Below are 27,891 nucleotides of genomic sequence, written 5' to 3'. Positions count from 1 at the left end.
TACCATAGCAACAATCTGATACTGTGAGTTTAATGTTTAAATTTTGAGCCCTATTTGTTTACAAATATAAATTAGTAAACTGCATTTATAACTTAATTGCTTTTTAGGCTGGCCAGTTAAACTACTTCCAGATTAAATTTAACACAGAATCTGTTACAATTGCTGATGTTTTGAGCAACAAAAGGGGCCCCTATTGTCAGATTCTGCATCAAACCTCATACAGCTTTGGACCGGCCCTGCATGATGAGTTAAATCCGCTGTACTGCGCAGAGATGCGCAACAAACAGGAGATTTAATTCAGTGCTGCTAATGTGGCTTTAGCAGCTCTTCCATTTCTGTCTGTTGAGTTTTTAAATAAGCGTCACAGAAACTGTTTTGGTTGGTGGAGGAAATGGGACAAGTTTTTCAGATCTTCTTGCGGTCGTGCGCATTAACTCTAAGTTGACAAAGCATTTGATACGGATTGATGCTTTGTGCAACTGCAAAAGTAATACTAGTAATAATAATAAAATAATATAAAATCAGTGTGATACGTGACTACGAGGAGAGTGCGAAAGCTCCTTACCGGGTTAAACCTGAACAATGAAAGATTAGCGCTGAGTCGTTAACCACCAACGCACCGGCCAACATAATTTCTCAAGGGAGTTGATGAAAATGTTCATACAGGTCAGCTAGTAAAGCATGGCGGGCTGCCAGGCTTATTATATGCTGGGGGAAACCCTGCTGTAGCTACATGGAGGAAGAAATGTTTTTTAAATATTTGTCAGGTTAAGCTATCGGCATCTTGTTTGCTCACCTGTAGGTCCATAATATCACATTTTGACTCGCACCTAGTTCCATTCTGGTCAGAATAACCTCATTGGTTGAGTGAATTTCATTCTTGTAAGATTGTAATTCTAGAATAAGCCAAAAAATCCTGTTTTGATGCATCAACAGGATAAAGTGAAGGATACTTTGTTTGATTGACATTTAAAAGTTTTTATTTTGTGTTTTTGTCCAGATCTCCCTCAATGTTGTGTGAATAAAGAGGAGGAGGTTCTCAATGAAACAGAACCACAGAGGAACCAACTCATCTCTCATGGCTCTCCAGAAGCTGAGAACCAGGATCAGGAAGGAAGCAATTCTGAAGACCCAGGAAAAAAGAGAAAGAAAGAACAGAAACAAAAGAAGAAATACAAGAAAACCAAAGAGCGGAAAGGCAGAACTGACTCTGAAAAACCAAAAGACCACAAGAAAGCTCACCCAGTGCAAAAATTTTATTCTTGTAAAATTTGTGATAAAACATTTTCTCAAAACAGATACTTGACAGGACACATGATAACTCACACAGGAGTAAAACCTTTTACTTGTTCCAACTGTGGGAAAAGTTGCAGAAGAAAGGCTAATTTAATTTCCCACATGAGAATTCACACAGGGGAGAAGCCTTTCTCTTGTGGGACATGTGGAAAAAGTTTTGCTCGAAATGATACTTTAAATGATCATATGAAAATTCACACAGGTGAGAAGCCTTTCTCTTGTGGGACCTGTGAAAAAAGTTTCATCCGTAAAACAGCTTTAAATGCTCATATTAGAGTTCATACAGGTGAGAAGCCTTTCTCTTGTGGGACCTGTGCAAAGAGTTACAGTGAAAGAAACACTTTAGCTCGGCACATGAGAATTCACACAAGTGAAAAGCCTTTTTCCTGTGGGACCTGTGGAAAGAGTTTCTTTTATAGGCATAGTTTAACTGAACACATGAGATTTCACAGAGCAGAGAGGCCTTTTTCTTGTGGGACTTGTGGAAAAAGTTACAAAGACAGAGGGAATTTATATCAGCACATGAGAATTCACACAGGTGAGAGACCTTCCTGTGGGACTTGTGGAAAAAGTTACAGAAAAAGAGCGACTTTAACTCAGCACATGAGAAGTCACACAGGTGAGAGACCTTTTTCTTGTGGGACTTGTGGAAAGAGTTTCGTCAATAAACAGAATTGTACTCATCACATGAGAATTCACACAGGTGAGAAGCCTTTTTCCTGTGGAGTTTGTGGAAAAGGTTACAGGGAAAAACGGACTTTAACTCAGCACATGAGAAATCACACAGATGAGAAGCCTTTCACCTGTGGGACTTGCGGAAACAGTTACAAACAAAGAAAGACTTTAACTCAGCACATGAGAATTCACACAGATGAGAAGCCTTTTTCCTGTGGAACGTGTGGAAAAAGTTACAGGACAAAAGGGACTTTAACTCGGCACATGAGAATTCACATAGGTAAGAAGCCTTTCACTTGTGGGACTTGTGGAAAGAGTTACAGTGAAAGAAAGACCTTAACTCAGCACATGAGAATTCACACAGGTGAGAAGCCTTTTTCCTGTGGAACCTGTGGAAAAAGTTGCAGGACAAAATGGATTTTAACTCAGCACATGAGAATTCACACAGGTGAGAAGCCTTTCTCTTGCGGGACTTGTGGAAAGAGTTTCAGTCAAAGAAAGACCTTAACTCAGCACGTAAGAATTCACACAGGTGAGAAGCCTTTTCCCTGTGGAACCTGTGGAAAAAGTTACAGGACAAAAGGGACTTTAACTCTTCACATGAGAATTCACACAGGTCAGAAGCCTTTTTCCTGTGGAACCTGTGGAAAAAGCTACAGGACAAAAACGTCTTTAACTCAGCATATGAGAATTCACACAGGTGAAAAGCCTTTCACCTGTGCTATCTGTGGAAGAAGTTGCATTTCTAGACATAGTTTAACTATTCACATGAGAATTCATACAGGTGAGAAGCCTTTTTCTTGTGGAACCTGTGGAAAGAGTTACTCTCGAAAGGACTGTCTAAATGATCATATGAATGTTCATACATGCGAGAAGCTTTTCTCTTGTGGGACTTGTGGAAAGAGTTACAACAATAGAAGTAGTTTAACACGTCACATAAGGACTAGGAAGTCCTTATGTGACGAGCCTTAGGAAGAAAGCAGCAAGTCGAAAATGTTAAAGTCAACATATTGTTGCAGACTGCTAGTGATTCACTGTGACTGTATTTTCTCTCTTGCTCTCGGCGAAGGTGGACGCTTTTTTCCTCTGCTCCCTCCCTGCCCATGCCTGCTCTCCTTGCTCTGTTTTTGTCCTGTCTTTTCTATATTTTTGGAGCATTTCTTTGCACATCCTCCAAATCTACTAATTACCTTTGCAAATTTTTAGACTGCTATTATATTCAAACCAGAAAATGAATTAGTTATAAGTTATACTTACCTATCAATCCTGAATAGGAGTATCTAGTTTATTTAGTTTGGATCAATATTTATGGCTTTTTCTTCTTTTGCTCTTTCCTTTAGGTTTGTTATTTTGTTTTTTCCTTTTAACTACTGTAAAGCATTTTGAATTGCCTTGTTACTGAAAACGTGCTTTATAAATGAAATTACCTTTACCTTTCAGTGTCTGACCAAGATAAACCTTAGGTCTACTTTTGACTACCAGCTTTTTTTTCTTAATCCAGCTTTTTGTTTTACTTAGTCGTGTTTGTGCTTAAGATGCCCATCAGCATCCCATTAGATACTGAAGTTAAAGACGGTCACACGTTCAGCAGGATTCATTCTGTGCATTTTGATTTTCATGGAGTTCTGTACCTTGTAGAATAATTGAGTTTAGCTTTTACATTTTTTCCATGTATGATTGAATGTTAATGTACACTAGTATTTTGAGCAGAATGTTCTTTTTAATAAATGTTGGTTTGAAAAAATATTGCTGGATTATTCAGTGATTGTCATTGTCATTAACTTTTGCCATATTTTTAAACGTCAGATTTAAGTAAAGTATCTAAAGATCCTTGCAGTTGCTGGATTTCAGTCACGTGACCCAGATGACGCGTGAAATTCAAATGGAGGTCCGGAAGGGGATTTCTCTGGTTCAAAACAAAGCAACGTTGATCACAACTAGCAGCTAATGCCCTAAATAGGCTGGAACAGCCAAGGTATCTTTTATCTAGTTTAAACTGCCATTGTTGTGCATCTTTCAGCTGGTAATTTTGTTGAATATTTAACAACTAGAAAATGGCAAAGAGTAAGAATATTGTTTCCATGTGAAAATTATTTCTATTCACATGGCTTTTTTTGTTCTCTGGGAAATTATTTTTGATGATAAATACAGAAACAAGCATAAAAATCAAAACATCTATAATAGTGATAGTAATATTATTAATAAAATAATAGTCAGTGTAAAGTAGCCTACAAATTCTTTGGTGGGGGGCGGTGAGGGACCTGGATAAAGTCTGGGGGGGCGCTGGCACAAAAAAGATTGAGAAACACTGATTTAGGAACAAGAGCAGCATTAGATGGCCGTCGATTTGTTTAAACAGGTGTTACGTCAATCTGCGTTTCCCCATCAGATACGGTTCCCCTGCGTCTTCTTTCCGCTTCGCCCCGCCCACGCGGCAAAATACGCGCGTGCTTGTGATGACCACTGAGAAAGCACGCGCGTAGCAAGCAGGCGCTTGTTCGGCTCGGCGCGCTTATCTGGGGAACTACGGACACCGTGAAAGCTCAAACAACATGCTCCGGCAAAGTTCACACTTTCTTCAGGTTTTTGCATGATAATAATAATAACAATAATAATAAATATATGTTATATGTATTATAATTATAATAAATGTATATGTTTATATATAATATATATATATATATATATATATAGAGAGAGAGAGAGAGATAGATAGATAGATGTATTAAAAACAGACCGAAGTGGGTTTTTTCTCATCAGATTTTGATTTCCAGTGCCAAAATCCGCCTCTTTACTCTAAAATATCTGTAGTCACTCACTGCTTAATTTTAAATGTGAATCCCAGCCTACAAAACTACAAGTCGAATAATGACATGGGGCTCTATGTTACAAACTGAAAAGATTATTCACAAGAAATTATAATGTTCTTTTGTAAGAATAAAAGTATCTTTTGATAACTGAACCCAAGCCCCCATTTCTTGAATAACTTTTTTTATCGGTTATTTAGTTGTATGTTCAGACGAGACTCAAAGCGGAACATTTAACGGGGAACTAAAAATTATTTACAGTTTCTTTGGTACAGTCAAAGTGAAACACACGGAAAATCTCAGCGCACACGAGGCAGCGTTAGCTTTTCTTTTGTTAGAAGACGGTTTGAAAACAGGTTTGGTGTTTTTTGGGAAATATTCCCGTGTTTTCTGTAAAAAATGTCTTCAGTTCAGCCTCAGACAGAGTTTATGAACGAGCAGGAAACTCCTGCTGAAGAAACTTTCACAGAGTTGAAAGAAATCAACGTTAAGTCCGAGGAAGAGACGGACGATCAGCGCAGACTGCTGGGTTTCACCCGGATACCGAAGGTCATCTTACACCGTATAGGTACGAAAGATCTTAATTTTTACTGATGATACAGGTTAAAAGAAAATTGTAGACAGATTAAGGAGCTCTGAACTCCACGAGCACTGAATGCTGCTGGTTCAGACAGACAGGTAGGTTCTATCAACTTTCCAAACCTGTCTGGAAAGTTGATACAACCACCTGCATAGTTGCATATTAGGTGCAGACATGTTGGTTGTATTGTTTAGTTGCTACTGTTTTACGACAAGGCGGCTCCACAGGTTCAGTGGGTCACCACGGTCATTCGTTCCCGGCGGGGAATCCAACTTTGTTATTCCTATATCAGTTTTATACAGTAGAGGCTTCCACACTTCCCATATCTGTGTCCTCTGTCACTGTTATCCACAGTTAAAATGTTTAATTCGTTGTTAACACGTTGTAACCTGTTTTTCGGAGCCGCTGTTACGTCGACCCGCGTTTCCACGTCAGATACGGTTCCCCCTGCGTCTTCTCGCCACGCTGCCCCGCCAAGGCAACAAAATGCGCGCATGCTCGTTGTGAGCAATGAGAAAGCACGCGCTTATCTGGAGAACTACGGACACCGTGAAAGCTCAAACCAATCAATAAAATTTTATTTGTATAGCACATTTCAGTAGCAAGGCATTTCAAGGTGCTTTACATAAGAAAAATAAAAACAGCATGTGACAAACGGTAAGAAAGAGAGAGATTTTGAAAAAAAATTAAAAGATAAAAACATACTTTTGTTAATGAATTTAAGAGCCTGTCGTCGCCGGACTCCGCCGTCCGTTTAACACGTGTATTATCTGTGGTGTTGGTGTCATGCATGGTTAAAAACTACAAATGGCCACCTGTGATGACACCATAAAAGAGCGCCAGGCTCAGGTAGTCCAGGTGACGTTGATTGCTATGGGGATGCCCATGCTGGGAGTTTGGTAATTGTGATAAACTAATCACAAGAAGAAGTGGCTGGGGAGAGGGAAGTCTGGGCCTCCCTTCTGAAGCTGCTGCCCCCGCGACCCGACCCCGGATAAGCGGAAGAAAATGGATGGATGGATGGATGGATAATCACAATGATACAGTTCGACTCAGCGCACTCTTTCAACAACACAACATGATCCAGGCCCCGTCGCCTAACAGGACACGGTCTCCAACCTTGCAGCACCAGACTCCGTCCACCTGTCACGCAAAGTTTTGCGCTAGGACTTCACCATCCTACACCGATTTTTGTGCACTACTTTTTACCTGTTAGTCTAGAATTTACAGGGTTTTTCTGTTACTTTTGTCAAATAAAGTGTTTCGGCAAAGTTGTGAGAGAAAATAATAATAGTTATGTGCGAGTATGTGTATATATATATATTCATCTATCTATAGATAGAAATATGAATAGATAGAACCCAACAAGTACTGCTATGCGAATTGAAACCAGGGTAATGCGATTTAGTGCTCAATATTACCCATCAGATATCATTCTCCTTGTGTTAAAGGGGCCATCGGTATGTGATGGCCGTATTTCACCCATCAGATACCGTTTCCCCCTTTAACACAAGTTGAACGGTATAACAAACGTCCCTCGTTTTCCTTCTTGGGCTTTATCTTTGATTTCTCAGTTATTTCCCACTTATAACCTTATAGTGGGACTAGTTAGATAATTTTCTTGCCTGCCGTCTTTGCCTCAGTGTTGGTTTACAAGGCAAAAATGACTCAAAAAATGTCTGGGGTGACGCTTTAGTCTGCCTTAATAACAGTGTGTTGACGGAGGATGGCTATACTTCTGCAAGGAAGCCCATTAAGGTGCAAATGGAATAATGTGGCTTCCATTAAGTGAGCAAATAATTAGGTTTTGTGATATCAGAACTGTTTACATTTATTGATGTGTTTGCAGAGCATGTCAGTCAATATAAGACAGAGAAGAAGTAAAATAATCATTACTCTTAATGCTGGGTGGTAGTACTCCTCTTGAAGTTTGGTATATTTTGGTGATATTTCAATAGATTCCTGAATATTCCTGCACATACAAAGAATTATTTGGTGGAGGTATCTGACAAGTAATGTAGGAACTTTTACTATTATTTTGGCTTGTCTATTTTTATTTCGCCACTAAATACAACATGTTTACTTTATATTATTTAGATGATATTTTATTGCAGTATAACTTATCGACATTACTTGATATTCCTCTATTTGGACACGTAAACATCATCAGGTTTGTGATTGAAATTGTATTAAATATGATGACACCAACCTCATTGCTTAGCGACACTCACTGTGGGTATTGTCACTTAAAAAAAGTTCAGAAAAAGTGCGGTTGCATTGCAGGATCTGAGCCAAAAACACACACTAAGCTAGAAGTGTTAAGGAACTCGCATTACAGGTACTTGAGAGTCAATTCCAATGTTTTTCTGATCGGTGCTGGTTACAAAATGCAGAAACTCTCCATTTAGCTTTACATTGCGGCTATTTGTGAGCTGGAATTAATTTATTCTGGTGAAGAGCCAGCAGGTTCTTCTCTGCTACCCCTAAAAAATAAAAACAATAAAAGCTATAATTACATTTTTATTCTACAAATTAGTTGCTTATTGGTGTTATTGAGGTTTTATTCCATACTTAAAAAGTGACAAACGCATTTCATATCAAACTAAGTATTTAAAAAACCTTGATCAAGTTTGACCTGGACTGTTTACTATTCATCATATAAGTTACAGTTTGTGATCCGTGCCAGTCTTATCTTTATTCGTACTGGTTAAAATAATTAGTTTTTATTGATTTGTGTATCATCTGCTTGCTATTACTTGGCTTCTTTCTATGTCAAATTAGACAATAAATAAATTAGGTATTTATTATAAATACCTAATTTATTTATTGATTTATATAATCTTAAGTGATTATACAAATCAGTTTAAGAGAAAGATTAGAATACTGTTTATGGTTGGTAAACATAGATGCTTTGTTGTTATTTTTTAATTAAAAATGTAAAGTTTCATGCTCTCTGTTACTAAGAAACCCAGGGATTTTTCCCTGTGGATTACAAGTCTGGAAAGCCAGCAGGCTAAACATTATTTGTTTATTAGTTATAGTTTTAATACATCAGTTACAGTGATAGGTGGATTAAAGAGTCACTTTGGTGAAATGATATAAGCAGACTGAGATCAGATGTCTTTTTTTATTTACTAGAACACAATAACCACAGCTTTTTTTTTTTACTGATCTACATACGAACAACTTCAATAAGCAAAGTTACAAGTCATGGATAAAGAATAAAAAGATTATTTCATGGTGATACTGCAGGAACTGCAACCAGGAAATAATAATAATAATAATAACAGATAATTAAATGATTATTCATTACCTTGATTGAGTAAGTTTGCATTTTAATAATCTAATGACATATTTAGTACATTTTGTATTAAATAAATGATTTAATTTAATTATTGCCCATTTTCACCTTTCATAATTAATCTTCCAAATTGTCCAAAATTTATGTCAAATATGTTCAATAGGATCATTTTGCCATTATTTTCTGCATGTGCGCGGTTAACAACAATCACCCACTGTTAACCAATTCTGCTGCGAATCGCAGGAAAGTAAAGGCTGAGATTTAGCCGTGCTTTTGAAAGTTTGTGTTGAGTGTGTGTAGGCCTGTCGCGATAACAAATTTTGCTGAGTGACTAATTGTCTAAAAAATTATTGCTATCAACGATGATATTGTTTCAGGACATTTGACACTGATTTAATGGAAATGACGTAATAATGTCTGCAATTTCCTGCCATAGATAGATACACTTTATTTTCAAAAGAACACAAAACACTGGAACTGATAAACTAAAACAAACAAAACAACAAGAAACAAAAATAAAATGGATTATAAGTCCCATATTTTCCCCTTATGACAATCTTAGATCGTTGGCCGATCTAAGATTGTTGCTGGTGATTTTATAACCAATCATCCTGCAGTGTGTGGTGTGTAACGGTAGATCGTCGTGGCCGCTCCAATCTAAATCAGGGGTTTTCCTCGACTGGGAGCTTAAAGCTTAATGTGACAGCCAGGTAGCCAATCAGAAAGCTCGGATTCTCCTCCGTGTTTTCTGAGGGGAAATTATGAAGGGAATCCCAAACTGCTGACCCTGTGCAACCCAAAATACAGCGGACATTGGAGATGATATGTGGTATCATTAATGTTTATTCAACATTTTGTCAAAGAATATAGACATGACAAGGGGAGGAGTTGGAGCCAAATTGCTACTGCAGTTAATAAACCCGGTAACTTTTCAGCTGTTCTTCGTTAACATGACATAAATGGATTATAATGATTTTCATTCAGTCAGGACTTTACGCTGACTCTAGCCACATGCATCACAGATTCTAGTAAAGCATTGATTAATGCCTGATTTTAAAATTGGTTAACTGGACTTTTGGCCATTATTTTGTGCCCATGTGACTGGACACCACACGGCACGACGAACCCGATCGAACTGTTATACCTAGGATTTCTGTCGGCTAATGTGTCTGTCAGGTTTTGAAAATGGGCCGACAACTCGTGTCATATGCGCTGGACATTACACTAAGGAAGCGAGGAAGGGGGGGGTTACTGGAGAGCACCGGAGTTGAGCCTTTTTTCATTCAGTGTCATCAATAGAAAGAAAAAAAAAAAGGCAGGAAGAGACGATAAAGCCGATAATTAAAATGAGGTCGATAGGTTTAATTTATTGTGCGATTAATTTATTTATTGTTTATTGGGACAGGCCTAAATGTGTGTGAGTGGAGAAATCTCTGACAATATCAGTGGTTGAGATAAAAAAAAATACTGTTTCACTTTATGCATGTTGTGTCACTCTTTAATGTGATATATATCCTGTACAGGATTTCCCCGAGAAAACTAGCTAAGGTCGGTGGTCGGGGAGCCGAGACGGTCCACCGTGTTTTTGCATTTAAATATTTTCAGTTGGCAGGAAAAGTAAAAATATTACTGGATAATTATGTTATGGAAAAACATTGCCAGAGAAATGCTATTTAAACCCACAAATTGTCTTAAAAATTACTTATCAATAAATACAATTAAAATGAGTATCACTTATTTGCATTTCTGTTTAATCCAAATTAAGTCAGCAGCTCCATCAGGCCCACAGGTCTTCAGGGGCTATAAATGCTAATATTTTAACAAAGACCACTGATTCATAAATGTAATATTGGATTATTGACATTATCAATGCTGTTAAATTTGATTTAGTGGCTTCATCATACATAAATGAAAAGATTTTAAATTATTTAACATTTAAATTTAAGATGTGAAAGAGCTGGCAAGTTTACTACGTAAAAGTTCAAAGAGCAATCTTAATAGTTAGATTTTTTCATTACCATAGCAACAATCTGATACTGTGAGTTTAATGTTTAAATTTTGAGCCCTATTTGTTTACAAATATAAATTAGTAAACTGCATTTATAACTTAATTGCTTTTTAGGCTGGCCAGTTAAACTACTTCCAGATTAAATTTAACACAGAATCTGTTACAATTGCTGATGTTTTGAGCAACAAAAGGGGCCCCTATTGTCAGATTCTGCATCAAACCTCATACAGCTTTGGACCGGCCCTGCATGATGAGTTAAATCCGCTGTACTGCGCAGAGATGCGCAACAAACAGGAGATTTAATTCAGTGCTGCTAATGTGGCTTTAGCAGCTCTTCCATTTCTGTCTGTTGAGTTTTTAAATAAGCGTCACAGAAACTGTTTTGGTTGGTGGAGGAAATGGGACAAGTTTTTCAGATCTTCTTGCGGTCGTGCGCATTAACTCTAAGTTGACAAAGCATTTGATACGGATTGATGCTTTGTGCAACTGCAAAAGTAATACTAGTAATAATAATAAAATAATATAAAATCAGTGTGATACGTGACTACGAGGAGAGTGCGAAAGCTCCTTACCGGGTTAAACCTGAACAATGAAAGATTAGCGCTGAGTCGTTAACCACCAACGCACCGGCCAACATAATTTCTCAAGGGAGTTGATGAAAATGTTCATACAGGTCAGCTAGTAAAGCATGGCGGGCTGCCAGGCTTATTATATGCTGGGGGAAACCCTGCTGTAGCTACATGGAGGAAGAAATGTTTTTTAAATATTTGTCAGGTTAAGCTATCGGCATCTTGTTTGCTCACCTGTAGGTCCATAATATCACATTTTGACTCGCACCTAGTTCCATTCTGGTCAGAATAACCTCATTGGTTGAGTGAATTTCATTCTTGTAAGATTGTAATTCTAGAATAAGCCAAAAAATCCTGTTTTGATGCATCAACAGGATAAAGTGAAGGATACTTTGTTTGATTGACATTTAAAAGTTTTTATTTTGTGTTTTTGTCCAGATCTCCCTCAATGTTGTGTGAATAAAGAGGAGGAGGTTCTCAATGAAACAGAACCACAGAGGAACCAACTCATCTCTCATGGCTCTCCAGAAGCTGAGAACCAGGATCAGGAAGGAAGGCATTCTGAAGACCCAGGAAAAAAGAGAAAGAAAGAACAGAAACAAAAGAAGAAATACAAGAAAACCAAAGAGCGGAAAGGCAGAACTGACTCTGAAAAACCAAAAGACCACAAGAAAGCTCACCCAGTGCAAAAATTATATTCTTGTAAAATTTGTGATAAAACATTTTCTCAAAACAGATACTTGACAGGACACATGATAACTCACACAGGAGTCAAACCTTTTACTTGTTCCAACTGTGGGAAAAGTTGCAGAAGAAAGGCTAATTTAATTTCCCACATGAGAATTCACACAGGGGAGAAGCCTTTCTCTTGTGGGACATGTGGAAAAAGTTTTGCTCGAAATGATACTTTAAATGATCATATGAAAATTCACACAGGTGAGAAGCCTTTCTCTTGTGGGACCTGTGAAAAAAGTTTCATCCGTAAAACAGCTTTAAATGCTCATATTAGAGTTCATACAGGTGAGAAGCCTTTCTCTTGTGGGACCTGTGGAAAACGTTTCATTCAGAAAACAGCTTTAAATGCTCATATTAGAGTTCATACTGGCGAGAAGCCTTTCTCTTGTTCAACCTGTGGAAACAGTTTCAGAATAAAGGATGGTTTAGTTTCTCACATGAGAATTCATACAGGCGAGAAGCCTTTCTTTTGTGGGACCTGTGCAAAGAGTTACAGTGAAAGAAACACTTTAGCTCGGCACATGAGAATTCACACAAGTGAAAAGCCTTTTTCCTGTGGGACCTGTGGAAAGAGTTTCTTTTATAGGCATAGTTTAACTGAACACATGAGATTTCACAGAGCAGAGAGGCCTTTTTCTTGTGGGACTTGTGGAAAAAGTTACAAAGACAGAAGGAATTTATATCAGCACATGAGAATTCACACAGGTGAGAGACCTTCCTGTGGGACTTGTGGAAAAAGTTACAGAAAAAGAGCGACTTTAACTCAGCACATGAGAAGTCACACAGGTGAGAGACCTTTTTCTTGTGGGACTTGTGGAAAGAGTTTCGTCAATAAACAGAATTGTACTCATCACATGAGAATTCACACAGGTGAGAAGCCTTTTTCCTGTGGAGTTTGTGGAAAAGGTTACAGGGAAAAACGGACTTTAACTCAGCACATGAGAAATCACACAGATGAGAAGCCTTTCACCTGTGGGACTTGCGGAAACAGTTACAAACAAAGAAAGACTTTAACTCAGCACATGAGAATTCACACAGATGAGAAGCCTTTTTCCTGTGGAACGTGTGGAAAAAGTTACAGGACAAAAGGGACTTTAACTCGGCACATGAGAATTCACATAGGTAAGAAGCCTTTCACTTGTGGGACTTGTGGAAAGAGTTACAGTGAAAGACAGACCTTAACTCAGCACATGAGAATTCACACAGGTGAGAAGCCTTTTTCCTGTGGAACCTGTGGAAAAAGTTGCAGGACAAAATGGATTTTAACTCAGCACATGAGAATTCACACAGGTGAGAAGCCTTTCTCTTGCGGGACTTGTGGAAAGAGTTTCAGTCAAAGAAAGACCTTAACTCAGCACGTAAGAATTCACACAGGTGAGAAGCCTTTTCCCTGTGGAACCTGTGGAAAAAGTTACAGGACAAAAGGGACTTTAACTCTTCACATGAGAATTCACACAGGTCAGAAGCCTTTTTCCTGTGGAACCTGTGGAAAAAGCTACAGGACAAAAACGTCTTTAACTCAGCATATGAGAATTCACACAGGTGAAAAGCCTTTCACCTGTGCTATCTGTGGAAGAAGTTGCATTTCTAGACATAGTTTAACTATTCACATGAGAATTCATACAGGTGAGAAGCCTTTTTCTTGTGGAACCTGTGGAAAGAGTTACTCTCGAAAGGACAGTCTAAATGATCATATGAATGTTCATACATGCGAGAAGCTTTTCTCTTGTGGGACTTGTGGAAAGAGTTACAACAATAGAAGTAGTTTAACACGTCACATAAGGACTAGGAAGTCCTTATGTGACGAGCCTTAGGAAGAAAGCAGCAAGTAGAAAATGTTAAAGTCAACATATTGTTGCAGACTGCTAGTGATTCACTGTGACTGTATTTTCTCTCTTGCTCTCGGCGAAGGTGGACGCTTTTTTCCTCTGCTCCCTCCCTGCCCATGCCTGCTCTCCTTGCTCTGTTTTTGTCCTGTCTTTTCTATATTTTTGGAGCATTTCTTTGCACATCCTCCAAATCTACTAATTACCTTTGCAAAGTTTTAGACTGCTATTATATTCAAACCAGAAAATGAATTAGTTATAAGTTATACTTACCTATCAATCCTGAATATTTTGCTCTTTCCTTTAGGTTTGTTATTTAGTTTTTTCCTTTTAACTACTGTAAAGCATTTTGAATTGCCTTGTTACTGAAAATGTACTATATAAATGAAATTACCTTTACCTTTCAGTGTCTGACCAAGATAAACCTTAGGTCTACTTTTGACTACCAGCTTTTTTTTCTTAATCCAGCTTTTTGTTTTACTTAGTCGTATTTGTGCTTAAGATGCCCATCAGTATCCCATTAGATACTGAAGTTAAAGACGGTCACACGTTCAGCAGGATTCATTTCTGTGCATTTTGATTTTCATGGAGTTCTGTACCTTGTAGAATAATTGAGTTTAGCTTTTACATTTTTTCCATGTATGATTGAATGTTAATGTACACTAGTATTTTGAGCAGAATGTTCTTTTTAATAAATGTTGGTTTGAAAAAATATTGCTGGATTATTCAGTGTCATTAACTTTTGCCATATTTTTAAACATCAGCTTTAAGTAAAGCATCTAAAGATCCTTGCAGTTGCTGGGTTTCAGTCACGTGACCCAGATGATGCATGAAATTCAGATGGAGGTCCAGAAGGGGATTTCTCCGGTTCAAAACAAAGCAAAGTTGATCACAACTAGCAGCTAATGCCCTAAATAGGATGGAACAACCGAGGTATCTCGGAAAAAATATGTGTATATTTAGGATCTGATCCATATTATCTCAATAAGAAAGACTTATGGAGCTTTAGCGGAAGTTCAGGCTGGAAGACTCCACCCCCTTCGTTCGCCCATCGACGTCATGCTCATCTCCGACCTCATCGCTGGACCTCACCGGCGCGTTCTATCAGCAATCAGGCTCTGCATAAAAGGATCCACACCCAAGCCGTCAGCTGCTTCCCAGCTGCGTTCAATCCGTTCATCTGCACGTCTCAGCTTCTCCACAGCTTCGTGATTTCCCTTCCTTCGACCTCGCACCCTGCGTTGGTCCTTTCTTTTTTCCCCTCAAACGCTCCTCAGATGCAAGAGTTTTCTCCTGGCCCAGCCTCGATCATTTCAAGCAGTTTCTCCCGCCTATCTCTCACCTGCCGGGGGAGGAGGGTTCGCTTACTCTACGATTCACCTCCGAAAACATAACAAGCCCTCTGGTCACCTGGTTAACTTTGACCTTTGGCCCGTGATGCACGACGCATTACCTCCAGCACAGTCAGTGAGACAAGATAGCTAACTGCGTAGCTACGTGGAGGTGGCAGCCTGTTTAAAGATGCCACGTAAAGAAAGACGACAGAATCAAAAGAGATGATCTGATGGAAGCAGCAAAAGGCCGTCTTCCTCCGCCTGCCAAGCTTCTCTCACTTCCGCATGCCGTCATAGTCAGCACCTCTCCGGATTTCCCCCTCTACGCCCGTCTCGGGTTGCCAGGACGCTCCTCAGATGCAAGAGACTTCTCGATGATTTCAAGTAGCGTCTCCCCCTTTCTCTCGCCTGACTGGGATTTCTCCATCTCCCGCTCCCTCACCACCTAACTCCACGGTCCACCTCTGGCAAGCGGACACGTGACCGAACTGTTTTCAACCCGCACCATCTTTCTTCGCCTCAGCTCCTTCACCAGTGCCACGCTACGGATCAGCAATGCCCAAGGGCGTAGGAACGAGTCTGTCTTTAGGGGGGACGCATATCGGAAACCTGACAGATCAGTAAATAGTTTGAGCAGAAATGTCAAACAATTATTCCATCATCACATCAGTAATGTGTTACTCTAATCTGACCCCTTGTTTCAGTAACAAATATTCTACAATCCAATAATCAGATTAAAGTTATGCATAGTATAATGACCATCATTCCAGGATGAACACTCACTTTAGCATTTTCCTCACAACTAGAAAGCTAAATACTCTGGTAGCACATACAGGCTACCGGATTTTGATATATCTTATTGGTCAAAAGACATTTGATTATTGGTCAAAATGCATTGATATAAATTGACTGGTAATTGAACTGGTTCTACCTCTTTCTAAAACCAAAGTAAAAAACAAATAATAAAGTAGGACTCTGCAGTTTTAAACTCAATGCAGCAGTTTGACCAACAAAACTAAAATCTGAAAAACAAGTGTTGTTCTTCTTGAACATCTCTCTACATCAGTGCAACAGTTTGATCTACAAAATAAATAAAAATGATATTTTTCACGTCTAACAGACCTTTAGCTCCTCACTGTTAACTCAGTCTCACTTTCCAGCTCTGCATTCAGTAACTTACCAAACATGAGCCATAAAAAACACTGAGGCAAAAACCTAAATGTTTTTATTCTCCTGTCATTTTTAGCCGCAAACATTTAACTAAAAATATCTACAGATGTGTTTCTGTCTCTTCCTCCCTCTGACTCTCTGCAGCCTGATGTCCCTGCATGGATTCATGGATTTACAGACATTACAGTGATGTACAGTAATGTCAGAATGTGAACTAAATATAAAAAGTATGTTTTTATCATACAGAATGAGAATTTAAGCAACTTAATTTTCAGATGTATACATTATTATACATCTCAACTCTATTTACTGTGTAGCAAAAATTTTCACATTCATTTTTAAACCTCTCCTCCAGCACTTTTCTTATCGTCTCCTAACCATTACCCTTATAGTGTGGAAATAATAAAAAACATATTGAAACGTTGAAAGAAATCAACCTGACATCCGTCTTCACCTGTTCTCCTTTCTGGTTTTATTGAAAGTAATATGTTTATATCTTCACTCTCTGAAACTCCACCTGACTCTCCTATGTCTTCCCTGACTTGCTCCTCTCATAATAAAATAGTTTAGTTTATTTAATAATTAAAAACAGTTAACACATATTTCAATAAACTAAATGAAGACCTCACCAGAGCTTCTTCACCTTTCTTCGTCACTGCTGTTATCCTAAATATCTAAATAATGTAATATAATATAATATAAATACATATTAAGTGGTCAGTATGATCAGGTTTTGCTCACTTTAAATAATAAAAAGGCTAATTTCGCTGCTGTCCTTCATGTCGGTATTTAGCTATAAAGATGCTACGAGTCAGAGCCAAACATGCTGAAAATGTATTTTTCTGAATGTGAAAGAAACATGTATTTTCTATTACACTTTTGGATGATTTCTCTTTTATTCTTGGCTTTAGCCTGTGAACCAGGACGTCTCAAGTCATTGGAGTTCTCCCAGTGTGACCAGCAGACTGAAGCCCTGCCTGTGACCAGTGTTCCCAGTATAATAAATGTTTTATTCATTCACTTTTTGTGTATTTTTAAATATCTGAATCTAAAGTATTAGTGTATTAATGCAGCTTATGTAATGAAAAAATAATAATTTACTCTGTTAGAATTATTTTCACTCTTTGCTGTCAATAGCAGAGTTGACAAACTGTAACAAATATTTTTTCTCTGGAAAAAAGTAAGAAAAATATGTAGTTTAATGTTTGACAATGACTGATTTATAAATCAAAAGTCATTTCTCAATGTATAAAAAATAAATACAAGAAAATTGCTTGTCTTGAAACGTTAAATGTACATTGAATTATCGAATTATGAAAATATATTCTTTAATTAAACACTGTTAAAGTGTGTCTGTTCATCAGTGTCAATATAAGAATGATCAGAATCATTTCTATCAAATAAAAACATTGTGCTCTTTATTCAGAAATGCCCCAAAACAATTAAATAATCACATCAAAAGTTAGAAACTCTGCCTTTAGTCATTTCTTTGATTGACAAATATATTAATGTGTGTGAGAAAATGTGTCAATGACAGGAATTAATTTAAAATACTTTGTAGAGAACGGCACTTTCTGAAGTTCGGCCCATTTACTTGTATCAGTTTACTAGCACATATTCCACACTCAATATGGCGGACGTTGTTACGTATCACAGCAACGGGCCGATCCACTCCATGAGGCATCTACGTATTTATGTCTGTGGTCTATGGATGAAACAGCCATAGACATAATATAAGAGTAGACCCCGCATTGGCTGCTCCGGCGCAGTAAACACGGCGGCCATCTTGGAGCGGTCGTCCCTCCTACTTTGCTCAACCAAAACAGCAGAAGATACCTCAGCACTGAGGGATATTGTTGTTCGGATCGATGGACTATTGATGTGAGGGCTCCACAAACAACATTTCACAAGTAAGATGGGCATATTATTTTGTATATTTTGAGATTATAATATTACTTTACTGTATTTATGTCAACCGGCGAGATACCAGCTAATATTAGCTACAGTGCTTGGTGATATTACTAAATAATTTATTAAATAAATCATGAACGGCTGTGTGCTTTGTAAAGTGCTCATCATACATCAATATCAGAATATTCTATTCCTATTCTATTATAGCCACTAAGCATATTTAAATATGCTGAACTATCTATTAAAAACATACCTAAAAATTACAATTGTTTATAAATGTAGCGGCCATGAGGTGTCTACTCTTATATTATGTCTATGGTTTCAACCATAACAGACACTGTTAATCATAAAAACTTTTAAAGCTCGTCTTAAAACCCATTTATTTTACTTGGCTTTCAACACCAGCGGGATCTAGTTTTAAATTGTATGTTTTTGTTTTTAAACTGTAAGAGTTTTTTTAGTTCTTTTTTTATTTTTATTTTTTATTATGTTGTGTTTTACTGTACAGCACCTTGTATCAGCTGTGGTTGTTTTAAAGTGCTTTATAAATAAAGTTGGATTGGATTGGATTGGTTGGATAAATGCTGTGTTTCCATTAGCTGTAGAAAATCCTCATAATTAACAGAAATAAAAGGCTTGGAAACATCAGTTTGCGTGTAATTATTCACAGTGAGTGATTCACACACTGAAATAAATGAACATTTCCTTAATGTCCTAAAATATTTAATAAAACTGTATGTTGAGAGGAGGCTCAAAGCGGAAAATTCAAAGGGGAACTAAAAATCGTTTACAGTTTCCTCGGTACAGCCAAAGTGAAACACACGGAAAGCTACAGCGCACACAATGTAGCATTAGCTCCTCAACAAGTTTGGTGTTTTAGGTAAATATTCCCGTGTTTGCAATAAAAATGCCTTCAGTTCCGCCTCAGAGAGAGTTTATAAACGAGCAGGAAACTCCTGTTGAAGAAACATTGACAGAGTTGAAAGAAATCAACGTTAAAATCGAGGAAGAGATGGACGATCAGACAGAAATCAACGTTAAGTCCGAGGAAGAGATGGACGATCAGACAGAAATCAACGTTAAATCCGAGGAAGAGATGGACGATCAGACAGAAATCAACGTTAAGTCCGAGGAAGAGATTAACGATCAGACAGAAATCAATGTTAAGTCCGAGGAAGAGATTAACAATCAGACAGAAATCAATGTTAAGTCCGAGGAAGAGATTAACAATCAGACAGAAATCAATGTTAAGTCCGAGGAAGAGATTAACAATCAGACAGAAATCAATGTTAAGTCCGAGGAAGAGATGGACGATCAGACAGAAATCAACGTTAAGTCCGAGGAAGAGATGGACGATCAGCTCAGACTGCAGGATTTCAGCCCAATACCGAAGATCATCTTACTCCGGAAAGGTACGAAATTATGGGGTTCCATTTGTGTCAAAAATAAGCTTAAATCATATGTGTACAGTAGTCCCTCGCCATATCGCTGTTCACCTTCTGCGGTCTGACTGTTTAGCAGATTTTTTGTTTTATTTAAAAAATTTATATGCAGCATTGGATTTTTTAAATTCTGCGACAAAATTCTACTTTATGAATCAGACCATTTTGTTTCGTATTTTGATTGGGTCAATAGATATCAAAGCGGTTTGTTCTATGTCTTGATTGGCTTAGAAAGAGTCGGTCTACGTTGTAGCCTTTGATCTTAAACCGTAGTTTTCATATCATTCCTGATCGCTTTTGCTTTAATACGGTAGTGTTACTACACGGTGAAGTATGTTGGCGTTTTTGGTTTTTTTTTCGTTCAAAAGATGGATTTATTTCAAGCCTCATGTTGACTAAACATCCAGGGCCTTTGGCACCTGCCGCTGCACCCAAGCGCAAGAGGAAGATGCTAACCATCGCTCAAAAGGTTGAACTCCTGGACATGCTAAAGGAAGGGAAAAGCTATGCAGCTGTAGGGCGGCACTTCGAGATAAATGAGTCTTCCGTTCGGTCCATAAAGAAGGAGGAAAAAAATATAAGGACAACAGCAGCAGTAAGCTTTAACCAGAATGCGAAGAGGGTGGTAACCGTCCGCAATAAGACCATTGTGAGGATGGAGTCTGTATTAGCCTTGTGGATCAACGACTGCAGGAAAAAGAACATCACACTGGATACGAACACCATCCGCACAAAGGCAAAAAAACTTTATGAAACTTTTGCTGAAAACAATGACGTTCCAGACAATGAGGAGGACGATGATGCAGAGCCGGGACCATCCAGCGCTTCTCCCACAGGACCAACCCCATTTAATGCCAGCAAGGGCTGGTTTGACAAATTTCAGAAGCGCTTTGGACTTAAGAGTGTCTCTATGCATGGAGAAGCTGCCTCTGCCGATACAGATGGAGCTGAGGAGTTTGTGAACAAAAAATTTAAAGCCATCATCGAGGAAGGGGGTTACAAACCTGAACAGGTTTTTAATATGAATGAAACTGGACTGTTTTGGAAGGGAATCCCTTCTCGCACCTTCATAATGAAGGACGAAGCTAAAGCCCCTGGGTTTAAGGCCCAAAAAGACCATGTGACCGTGATAATGTGTGGAAATGCCGCAGGATTTATGATAAAACCAGGGCTCATTTATAAGTCAAAAAACCCAAGAGCCCTAAAACACAAAAACAAAAATACGTTGCCTGTGTACTGGATGCACAGGCCTGCCAAGGCCTGGATGACAAAAGTGCTCACCTCGGACTGGTTCCAGCGCTGTTTTATCCCGGAGGTGAAGTGTTATCTGAGACAGAAAGACCTTGACTTTAAAGTGCTTCTGCTCATGGACAAGGCAGGAGGCCATGATGCTGATTTGTCGTACGATGGCGTGCAAATAGAATATCTGCCTCCAAACACCACATCACTGATTCAGCCTATGGATCAAGGGATCATCTGCGCTTTCAAAGCTCTCTACACCCGGAATGCGCTGCAACATCTGGTTGAAGCTGTGGACTCGGTCCAAGACTTCTCACTTAAGGCTTACAGGCGTGAATACACCATTGCATCATGTCTCCTAAATATTGAGAGGGCCATTCAGGAGATGAAGAGTGAAAATTTGAATGCCTGCTGGAAAAAACTGTGGCCAGAAGTGGTCCACAATAAAGGATGCTCTCCTTTTGATCTCCATCACTCTGCGGTAGATAGAGCCGTGCAGCTGGCAAAGCAGCTCGAAGGAGATGGCTTCACTGATATGACTCCTGATTACATAAATTCCTTGATTGAAGCCCCCTCACAACTGTTAACAGATGAAGACCTGACAGAAATGACAAAACCCACAAGTGAAGAAGAGGAGGAAGACGACACAAGAGTTGAAGAAAAGGAGGAGGTCGGACTAACACTTGATCGCCTGGCAACCATGGTCAAGATGGCTAATGAACTTCAGCGAGTTGCACAAAAGTGGGACCCCGTGATGTACCGCTCTTTAAAGTTCTCTAATATCATCGAAAGTGGCATGTCGGTGTATAAGAACATCCTCGCCCAGAAAAAAAAGGAGCAACAGCAACTCCCAATAACCATGTTCCTCACTCGAAAACCAACACCCAGGCCTGCGGAAAGCAACGTTACTGATGAGGGTGGGGATGCAGCGCCATTAGAGCAGCTGTAATATATTTTACCGGGTGAGTAATCATTCAAAATTTCATCATGTTGTTAAAATTATGTAGGTTTTTGAGTGTAAACTATGTGACAATGTGGAAAATGTTAATGACAGTTTTGGAAATATTTATGAAGAGTGTGAAGCGGGCTTATGGGGTCTTAACATTAAACAGTCACCACTTTGCCGAATTCGTTTATTGCAGGACTTTTTCAGAACCGAACTCCTGCAATAAATGAGGGACCACTGTATATGTTGTTGGTCTACGTCGTTGCTATGTGAACTTTGGTTGATGTCTATGGTCTTAGTTAGAGGTGTGCCGATCGATCGGTCACCAATCATAATTGGCCGATTTCCGTGAAAAAGTGTATGATCGGTGATCGCTGATCACGGTCTCTTGTTGCCGATCTCACAAACCGATCACGTGCATCTCATTTCGCAGCCTGCCTGTGCAGCTGGTCTCCTTTTTCCGTCACACTGCGCAAACGCGCAGCAACAAATCTTAAGCGATGTGGAACTATAACGCACTGAGTGAATGGGGAAGTTTGCGTGTTGTGGCGGAAATTTGAAGCTCGTCAAAATGCATCAACACAACAAAGCTAATACGACATAAAAACAATGGCGTACTTGACAGAGTTTGGCTACATCGAGGCTCACTGCAGTAAAAAAGACATGGAGGATCACATAGCAGGTAAAGCAACGCACAGCTACAAACACTCACCCGGATTAGCATGACGGTCAGAAAGCTAAACAAATAACCCGCAAAATTATTTAAGTCTTTGAGCTGCAATGTAAGACGCTGGTTCTGATCTCGCTGTTGAACCGCTGCTACACTACAGGTAGTAATATTTCACAGACGGAACGCCGCTTCTGCTCCACCTGGTAGTGACTCTCACACCAAACCTCTGTTTAAAGCTGCAGCATCTAACTTAACAAAATACATTTTACATACGTATTAAAACTTTCGCTGTCCTAACATGAGACAGATAATCTCTGAAAAAATAATCGATCTCCTCCCTGTTCTGCATAATTACTCTGCTCAGTCAGAAATAGCCAATCAGAATTAGCAGTAATCAGCTAGCCGCCATGCTATCAGGAAGTTTTCATTCAGTAACTCTGGATTGTTTATTGTAATGGATCCTGTATTTGCCTTTGAATGTTAAGTTTTATACTTGAATTTTTTTGGCAATGTTGAGAGGTTTTATTTTGGCTCTTTGCATTATTTAGCCTCTTCAGAGCCTCCATATGTTATCAATCTGTTAAAGATAGTGTTACCGATAGCAGTACAATTTGCACAATGCCTATTTTTTTATTGGAAAAAGTTATTAAAAACAAGTTTTTGTCTAAATTAAGGTGAATTCATGGTTCCTTTTTCCACATAATGTAACCGGTAGTGTTTATGATAAAAAAAATAAAATAATTATGTGATCGGTATCGGTGATAGGCCCTCAGGGGTGATCGGTATCGGCAGGAAAAAACCTGATCGGCACATCTCTAGTCTAATGCTTAATGGATATGTAGATGTTGCATATGTAGGTGATGCATATGTCTATGTTGCATGCGTTCGTTGCATATGTACATGTTGCATGTTATGTCTCTAGCTGCGTCGTGGTTATTACTCGCTGTCATTTTGTCAATGCATCTGCAGGAAAGCAGTAAACCCTCCGCAGTTGTTTTTTTATGCAACGTCTGTGATTGGTCAGTGTCGTAGGGCAGCAGCTCAGGAGTCAACACGCAGAGGCGCCAGCTGTGTGATTGGTCCGCTCCCAACTTTAAATGCATAAACTGTAAACCTATAAATTTTTTAGAAATAAATTTGCTCCACAAGTGAAACTCTCAGAACACTGGAGATGCTTACAATCTGGCCTTAAGATAAAAGAAAAAAAATTAAGAATTTTTTTTTTTCCCCATTTGTTAATTTTTCTAAAAATAAAATCAAGCAACACTTAGCCTGGTGGGGGTCTAGTAAAGCATGGTGGGCTGCCAGGCTTATAATACACTGGGGGAAACTCTGAGACTGAGATCAGATGTCTTTTTTTTATTTCACTAGAACACAGTAACCACTGCTTGTCTTTACTGATCTACATACTAACAACTTCAATAAGCAAAGTTACAAGTCATGGATAAAGGATCAAAAGATTATTTCACGGTGATACTGCAGATAATTAAATAATAATTTATTAATTATCTTAATTTGGTAAGTTTGCATTTTAATAATGTAACATATTTCATAAATTTTGTACTAAATAAATGATTAAAACAATTTGTCATTGTTTATTTTTACCTTTCATATTTAATCTTCCAAGTTGTCCAATATTCATGTCAAATATTTTCAATAGGATCATTTTGCCATTTTCTGCATGTGCGCGGTTAACAACAATCACCCACTGTTACCAATTCTGCTGCAAATCGCAAGAAAGTAAAGGTTGAGATTTAGTTGTGTTTTTGAAAGTTTGTGTCGAGTGTGTGTGAGTGGAGCAATGTCTGACAATATCAGTGGTTGAGATTAAAAATTAAACTACAGTTTTGCTTTAGGCATTTTAAGTCACTCTTTAATGTGTTATATATCCTTTAGCTACATGGAGGAAGAAAATGTTTTGTAATATTTGTCAGGAAGCCACCAGGTTAAACTATCGCCATCTTGTTTGCTCACCTGGAGGTCCATAATATCATATTTTGACTCGCATCTAGTTCCAGTCTGATCAGAAGAACTTCATTGGTTGAGTTAATGTTCATTCTTGTAAGATTGTAATTTTATAATAACCCAAGAAAATCCTGTTTTGATGCATTGAGGTTAAAGTGAAGGATTCCTTGTTTGATTGACATTTAAAAGCTTTTGTTTTGTCTTTTTATCCAGATCTCCCACAATGTTGTATGTATAAAGAGGAGGAGGTTCTCAATGAAACAGAACCACAGAGGAACCAACTCATCTCTCATGGCTCTCCAGAAGCTGAGAACCAGGATAAGGAAGGAAGGAATTCTGAAGACCCAGGAAAAAAGAGAAAGAAAAAACAGAAGCAAAAGAATTATGAGAAAACCAAACAGCAGAAAGACAGAACTGACTCTGAAAAACAAAAGAAGCACACGAAAGCTCACCCAGGGCAAAAATTATATTCTTGTAAAATTTGTGATAAAACCTTTTTTCGAAACAAATACTTGACATGTCACATGATAACTCACACCGGAGTAAAACCTTTCACATGTTCAAACTGTGGAAAAAGTTACAGAAAAAAGGGTTATTTAATTTATCATATGAGAATTCACACAGGGGAGAGGCCTTTCTCCTGTGGAACCTGTGGAAAAAGTTTCTCTCGAAAAGACCATCTAAATGATCATATGAAAGTTCATACAGGTGAGAAGCCTTTCTCTTGTGGGACCTGTGGGAAGAGTTACAGTCAAAAAGGGACTTTAACTCATCACATGAGAATTCACACATGTGAGAAGCCTTTCTCTTGTGGGACATGTGGAAAGAGTTGCAGTGAAAGAAAGACTTTAACTCAGCACATGAGAATTCACACTGGTGAGAAGCCTTTCTCTTGTGGCACCTGTGGAAAGAGTTTCTCTCGAAAAGACAATCTAAATGTTCATATGAAAGTTCATACAGGTGAGAAGCCTTTCTCCTGCGGAACCTGTGGAAAGAGTTACAGTGAAAGAGGGACTTTAACTCAGCACATGAAAATTCACACAGGTGAGAAGCCTTTTTCTTGTGGGACTTGTGGAAAGAGTTACAGTGAAAGAAAGACCTTAACTCAGCACATGAGAATTCACACAGGGGAGAAGCCTTTCTCTTGTGGGACTTGTGGAAAACATTTCTGGAGGAAATCAAAATTACTTGATCACATGAGGATTCACACAGGTGAGAAGCCTTTCTTATGTGGGACCTGTGGAAAGAGTTACAATACTAGAAGCAGTTTAGCTCGTCATGTGAGGACTCACTCAGACAAGAAGCTTTAGGAACAAAACACCTCAGATCCATTTTTTTGCATCTGATCCAATGTAAAATCTGGTCAGATGACGGAAACGGCAAGAAACTTTTAAGGTCAACAGATTGTTGCAGACTGCCAGTGATTCACTTTGTCTTTCAGTGTGTGACCAAGATAAACCTGAGGTCTACTTTTGCCTAACAGCTTGTTTTCTTTATTACAGTTTTTTGTTTTAATTCTCAGTCATATTTGTCTTCAGACACCATCAGTATCCCGTTAGATACTGAAGTTAAAGAGGGCCACACATTCAGCAGGATTCATTTCTGTGCCTTTCAGTTTTTATGGAGTTCTGTACCATGTAGAATAATTGAGTTTAGCTTTCACATTTGTGATGTTTCCATGTTAAATACTTTACACATGAAATCAGTGAAATGGTCTTGTTTTTCCATAAATGCAACTCTATGATGTTTGTTTGAAAAAAATCTCAAAAATAAAATTGATCTGGTCATATTTGATTCAGTGCTAACCACAGAGGTTTTTATTTTCCCAAATTTTTGTCATTGTTATAATTTGCTGAGAATCAAAGTATATTATGGAAAATGTTTGTTAAACTAAACAGTATTTTGAACAGAATGTGCTTTTTAATAAATGTTGATTTGAATAAATATTGATGGATTATTCAGCGATTGTCATCATTAACTGTTGCCATATTTTTAAATGTCAGATTTAAGTAAAGCATCTAAAGATCATTGGAATAACAGTAAAACATGAGTTATTTTACACAAATTGATATTTTTTTCTTTTGTCAGTATCAGAATTAAAGACATATTCTAATAAAGGTCACATTCATTAAATTTTATAAAATTTAAAATATTGTTTATTAATTAGTCTGATTTATTATTCTAATGTCAATTGTAATATTTTCATTAGCTATTAATTCTGCATTGTCATAAACTGCATCTTTATGGACGTTTCATGCACCTTTCAGTTACTGTATCCAGAGATAACACTGCAGACGATCTCCAACACTGTAATGTGACACAAAAACAAACCAGAATTTTTTTTTTCAATATTTGTAATAAAAATGTCTTTGCTGGAAAGTCTTTGGTAATGTGGACCACAACGTTTTCCTTAAAACAAAACTTGACTGTTTTGTTGCAGTTTATGTCATGCTGGTCTTTCTGTAGAAGTAAACAAGATCATCATAATTTGTTGCAGAATGGTAACTTTCTAATTTTTCTTTTAAAACTGACCCATTATCCACATATGAAGACATATTATATCTCACTAACTACTACATAATTGTATTAACATAGTTTTACTCTTGAAACATCTGTTGTAGTAGAGCTGGACCGAGAACCACTGAAGGAAAAACATCTTCAAGAGTTCAAACACATTAAAGACAGGATTTTGTCGGTTTTACCACCAAAATTAATGAACTCAAAATAGATTCTTATTTCTTACATTTGTAAAAATGGCTGAGTCAGTGATTTCTACAACAGCAGAAACAATGTAGTTGTAGTATCAGGCTCTTGTCAGCAGGTGGCAGCATGAAGGTGCTTCTCTGTCAGGCCTGCAGGGGGAGACATGATGTGGTTGTTGCTGCTGGAGGCGAATCATTCAACAGAAACTCATCACCAGTTTCTATAAACCCTCCAACTGTTTGTTCCAGTCAACAAGTTCTGATCGCCTGAAAGGTTCCCGACATATTGAGTCTGGAAAACAGAGAAACTGGACAGAACCAGATTAGTGTGACACATGTTGTGAAATAGATGTTAAAGATGTTTAAGGTTTTCAGCAGGAAACCAGATTCATGACAGTATACTGATATTTTATACAGCTGCAAAATGACTTTTGTTTCTTAGCAGTGAGGAGCTTCAGTTAAACTCTTTTTGTTCCTTTGGGAGGCATCAGTGTTTCCCTTGTTATTTTGTATTTCTGTTAATATATTTTCTTTCTAAGTTTTTAAATGAGTGAAAGGAAAAGACTACACTGAATAATTAATAACATCTCCATGCTCAGGTATTGCAGGTATGTATTATGATTTAACCAAAAATACTTTTATTGTTTTTAATGCTTTAATTACAGTGATTTCCTCTTCTGTTCACACTACACGCCTCTTCAGTGACCTTTTATGT

The 27,891-nt window shown here is 38.1% G+C and overlaps 2 protein-coding genes across 3 annotated transcripts in view; both read left to right on the top strand.

The window, feature by feature from the left end:
- Nucleotides 1-3,717, top strand: part of LOC108166114 (uncharacterized) — a 37,650-nt gene extending 33,933 nt beyond the window's left edge. Inside the window, exon 2 of the mRNA XM_081599264.1 lies at nt 1,001-3,717. Within this exon, the coding sequence (XP_081455390.1) occupies nt 1,001-2,943 (1,943 nt within the window). The 3' untranslated portion in view covers nt 2,944-3,717. The remainder of the gene's footprint in view (nt 1-1,000) is intronic.
- Nucleotides 3,718-5,029: 1,312 nt separating this feature from the next.
- On the top strand, nt 5,030-26,856 carry LOC145547498 (uncharacterized). 2 transcript variants are annotated; one of them, XM_081599262.1, is made up of 2 exons: nt 5,030-5,346; nt 11,675-14,511. In XM_081599262.1, the coding sequence occupies exons 1-2, from the start codon at nt 5,178-5,180 to the stop codon at nt 13,783-13,785; spliced, it is 2,280 nt and encodes a 759-aa protein (XP_081455388.1). In that variant the 5' UTR covers nt 5,030-5,177; the 3' UTR covers nt 13,786-14,511. The 2 variants fall into 2 exon arrangements, with proteins under 2 accessions (XP_081455388.1, XP_017165865.1); XM_017310376.2 differs by lacking the exons at nt 5,030-5,346; nt 11,675-14,511 and adding exons at nt 21,721-21,855; nt 24,688-26,856.
- The last annotated feature ends 1,035 nt before the right edge of the window (nt 26,857-27,891 follow it).

This window comes from Poecilia reticulata, chromosome 18, assembly GCF_904066995.2.
Source record: "Poecilia reticulata chromosome 18, P_reticulata-male-v2, whole genome shotgun sequence".
Taxonomy (NCBI): Eukaryota; Metazoa; Chordata; class Actinopteri; order Cyprinodontiformes; family Poeciliidae; genus Poecilia; species Poecilia reticulata.
This window is presented reverse-complemented; position numbering and strand designations above follow the sequence as displayed.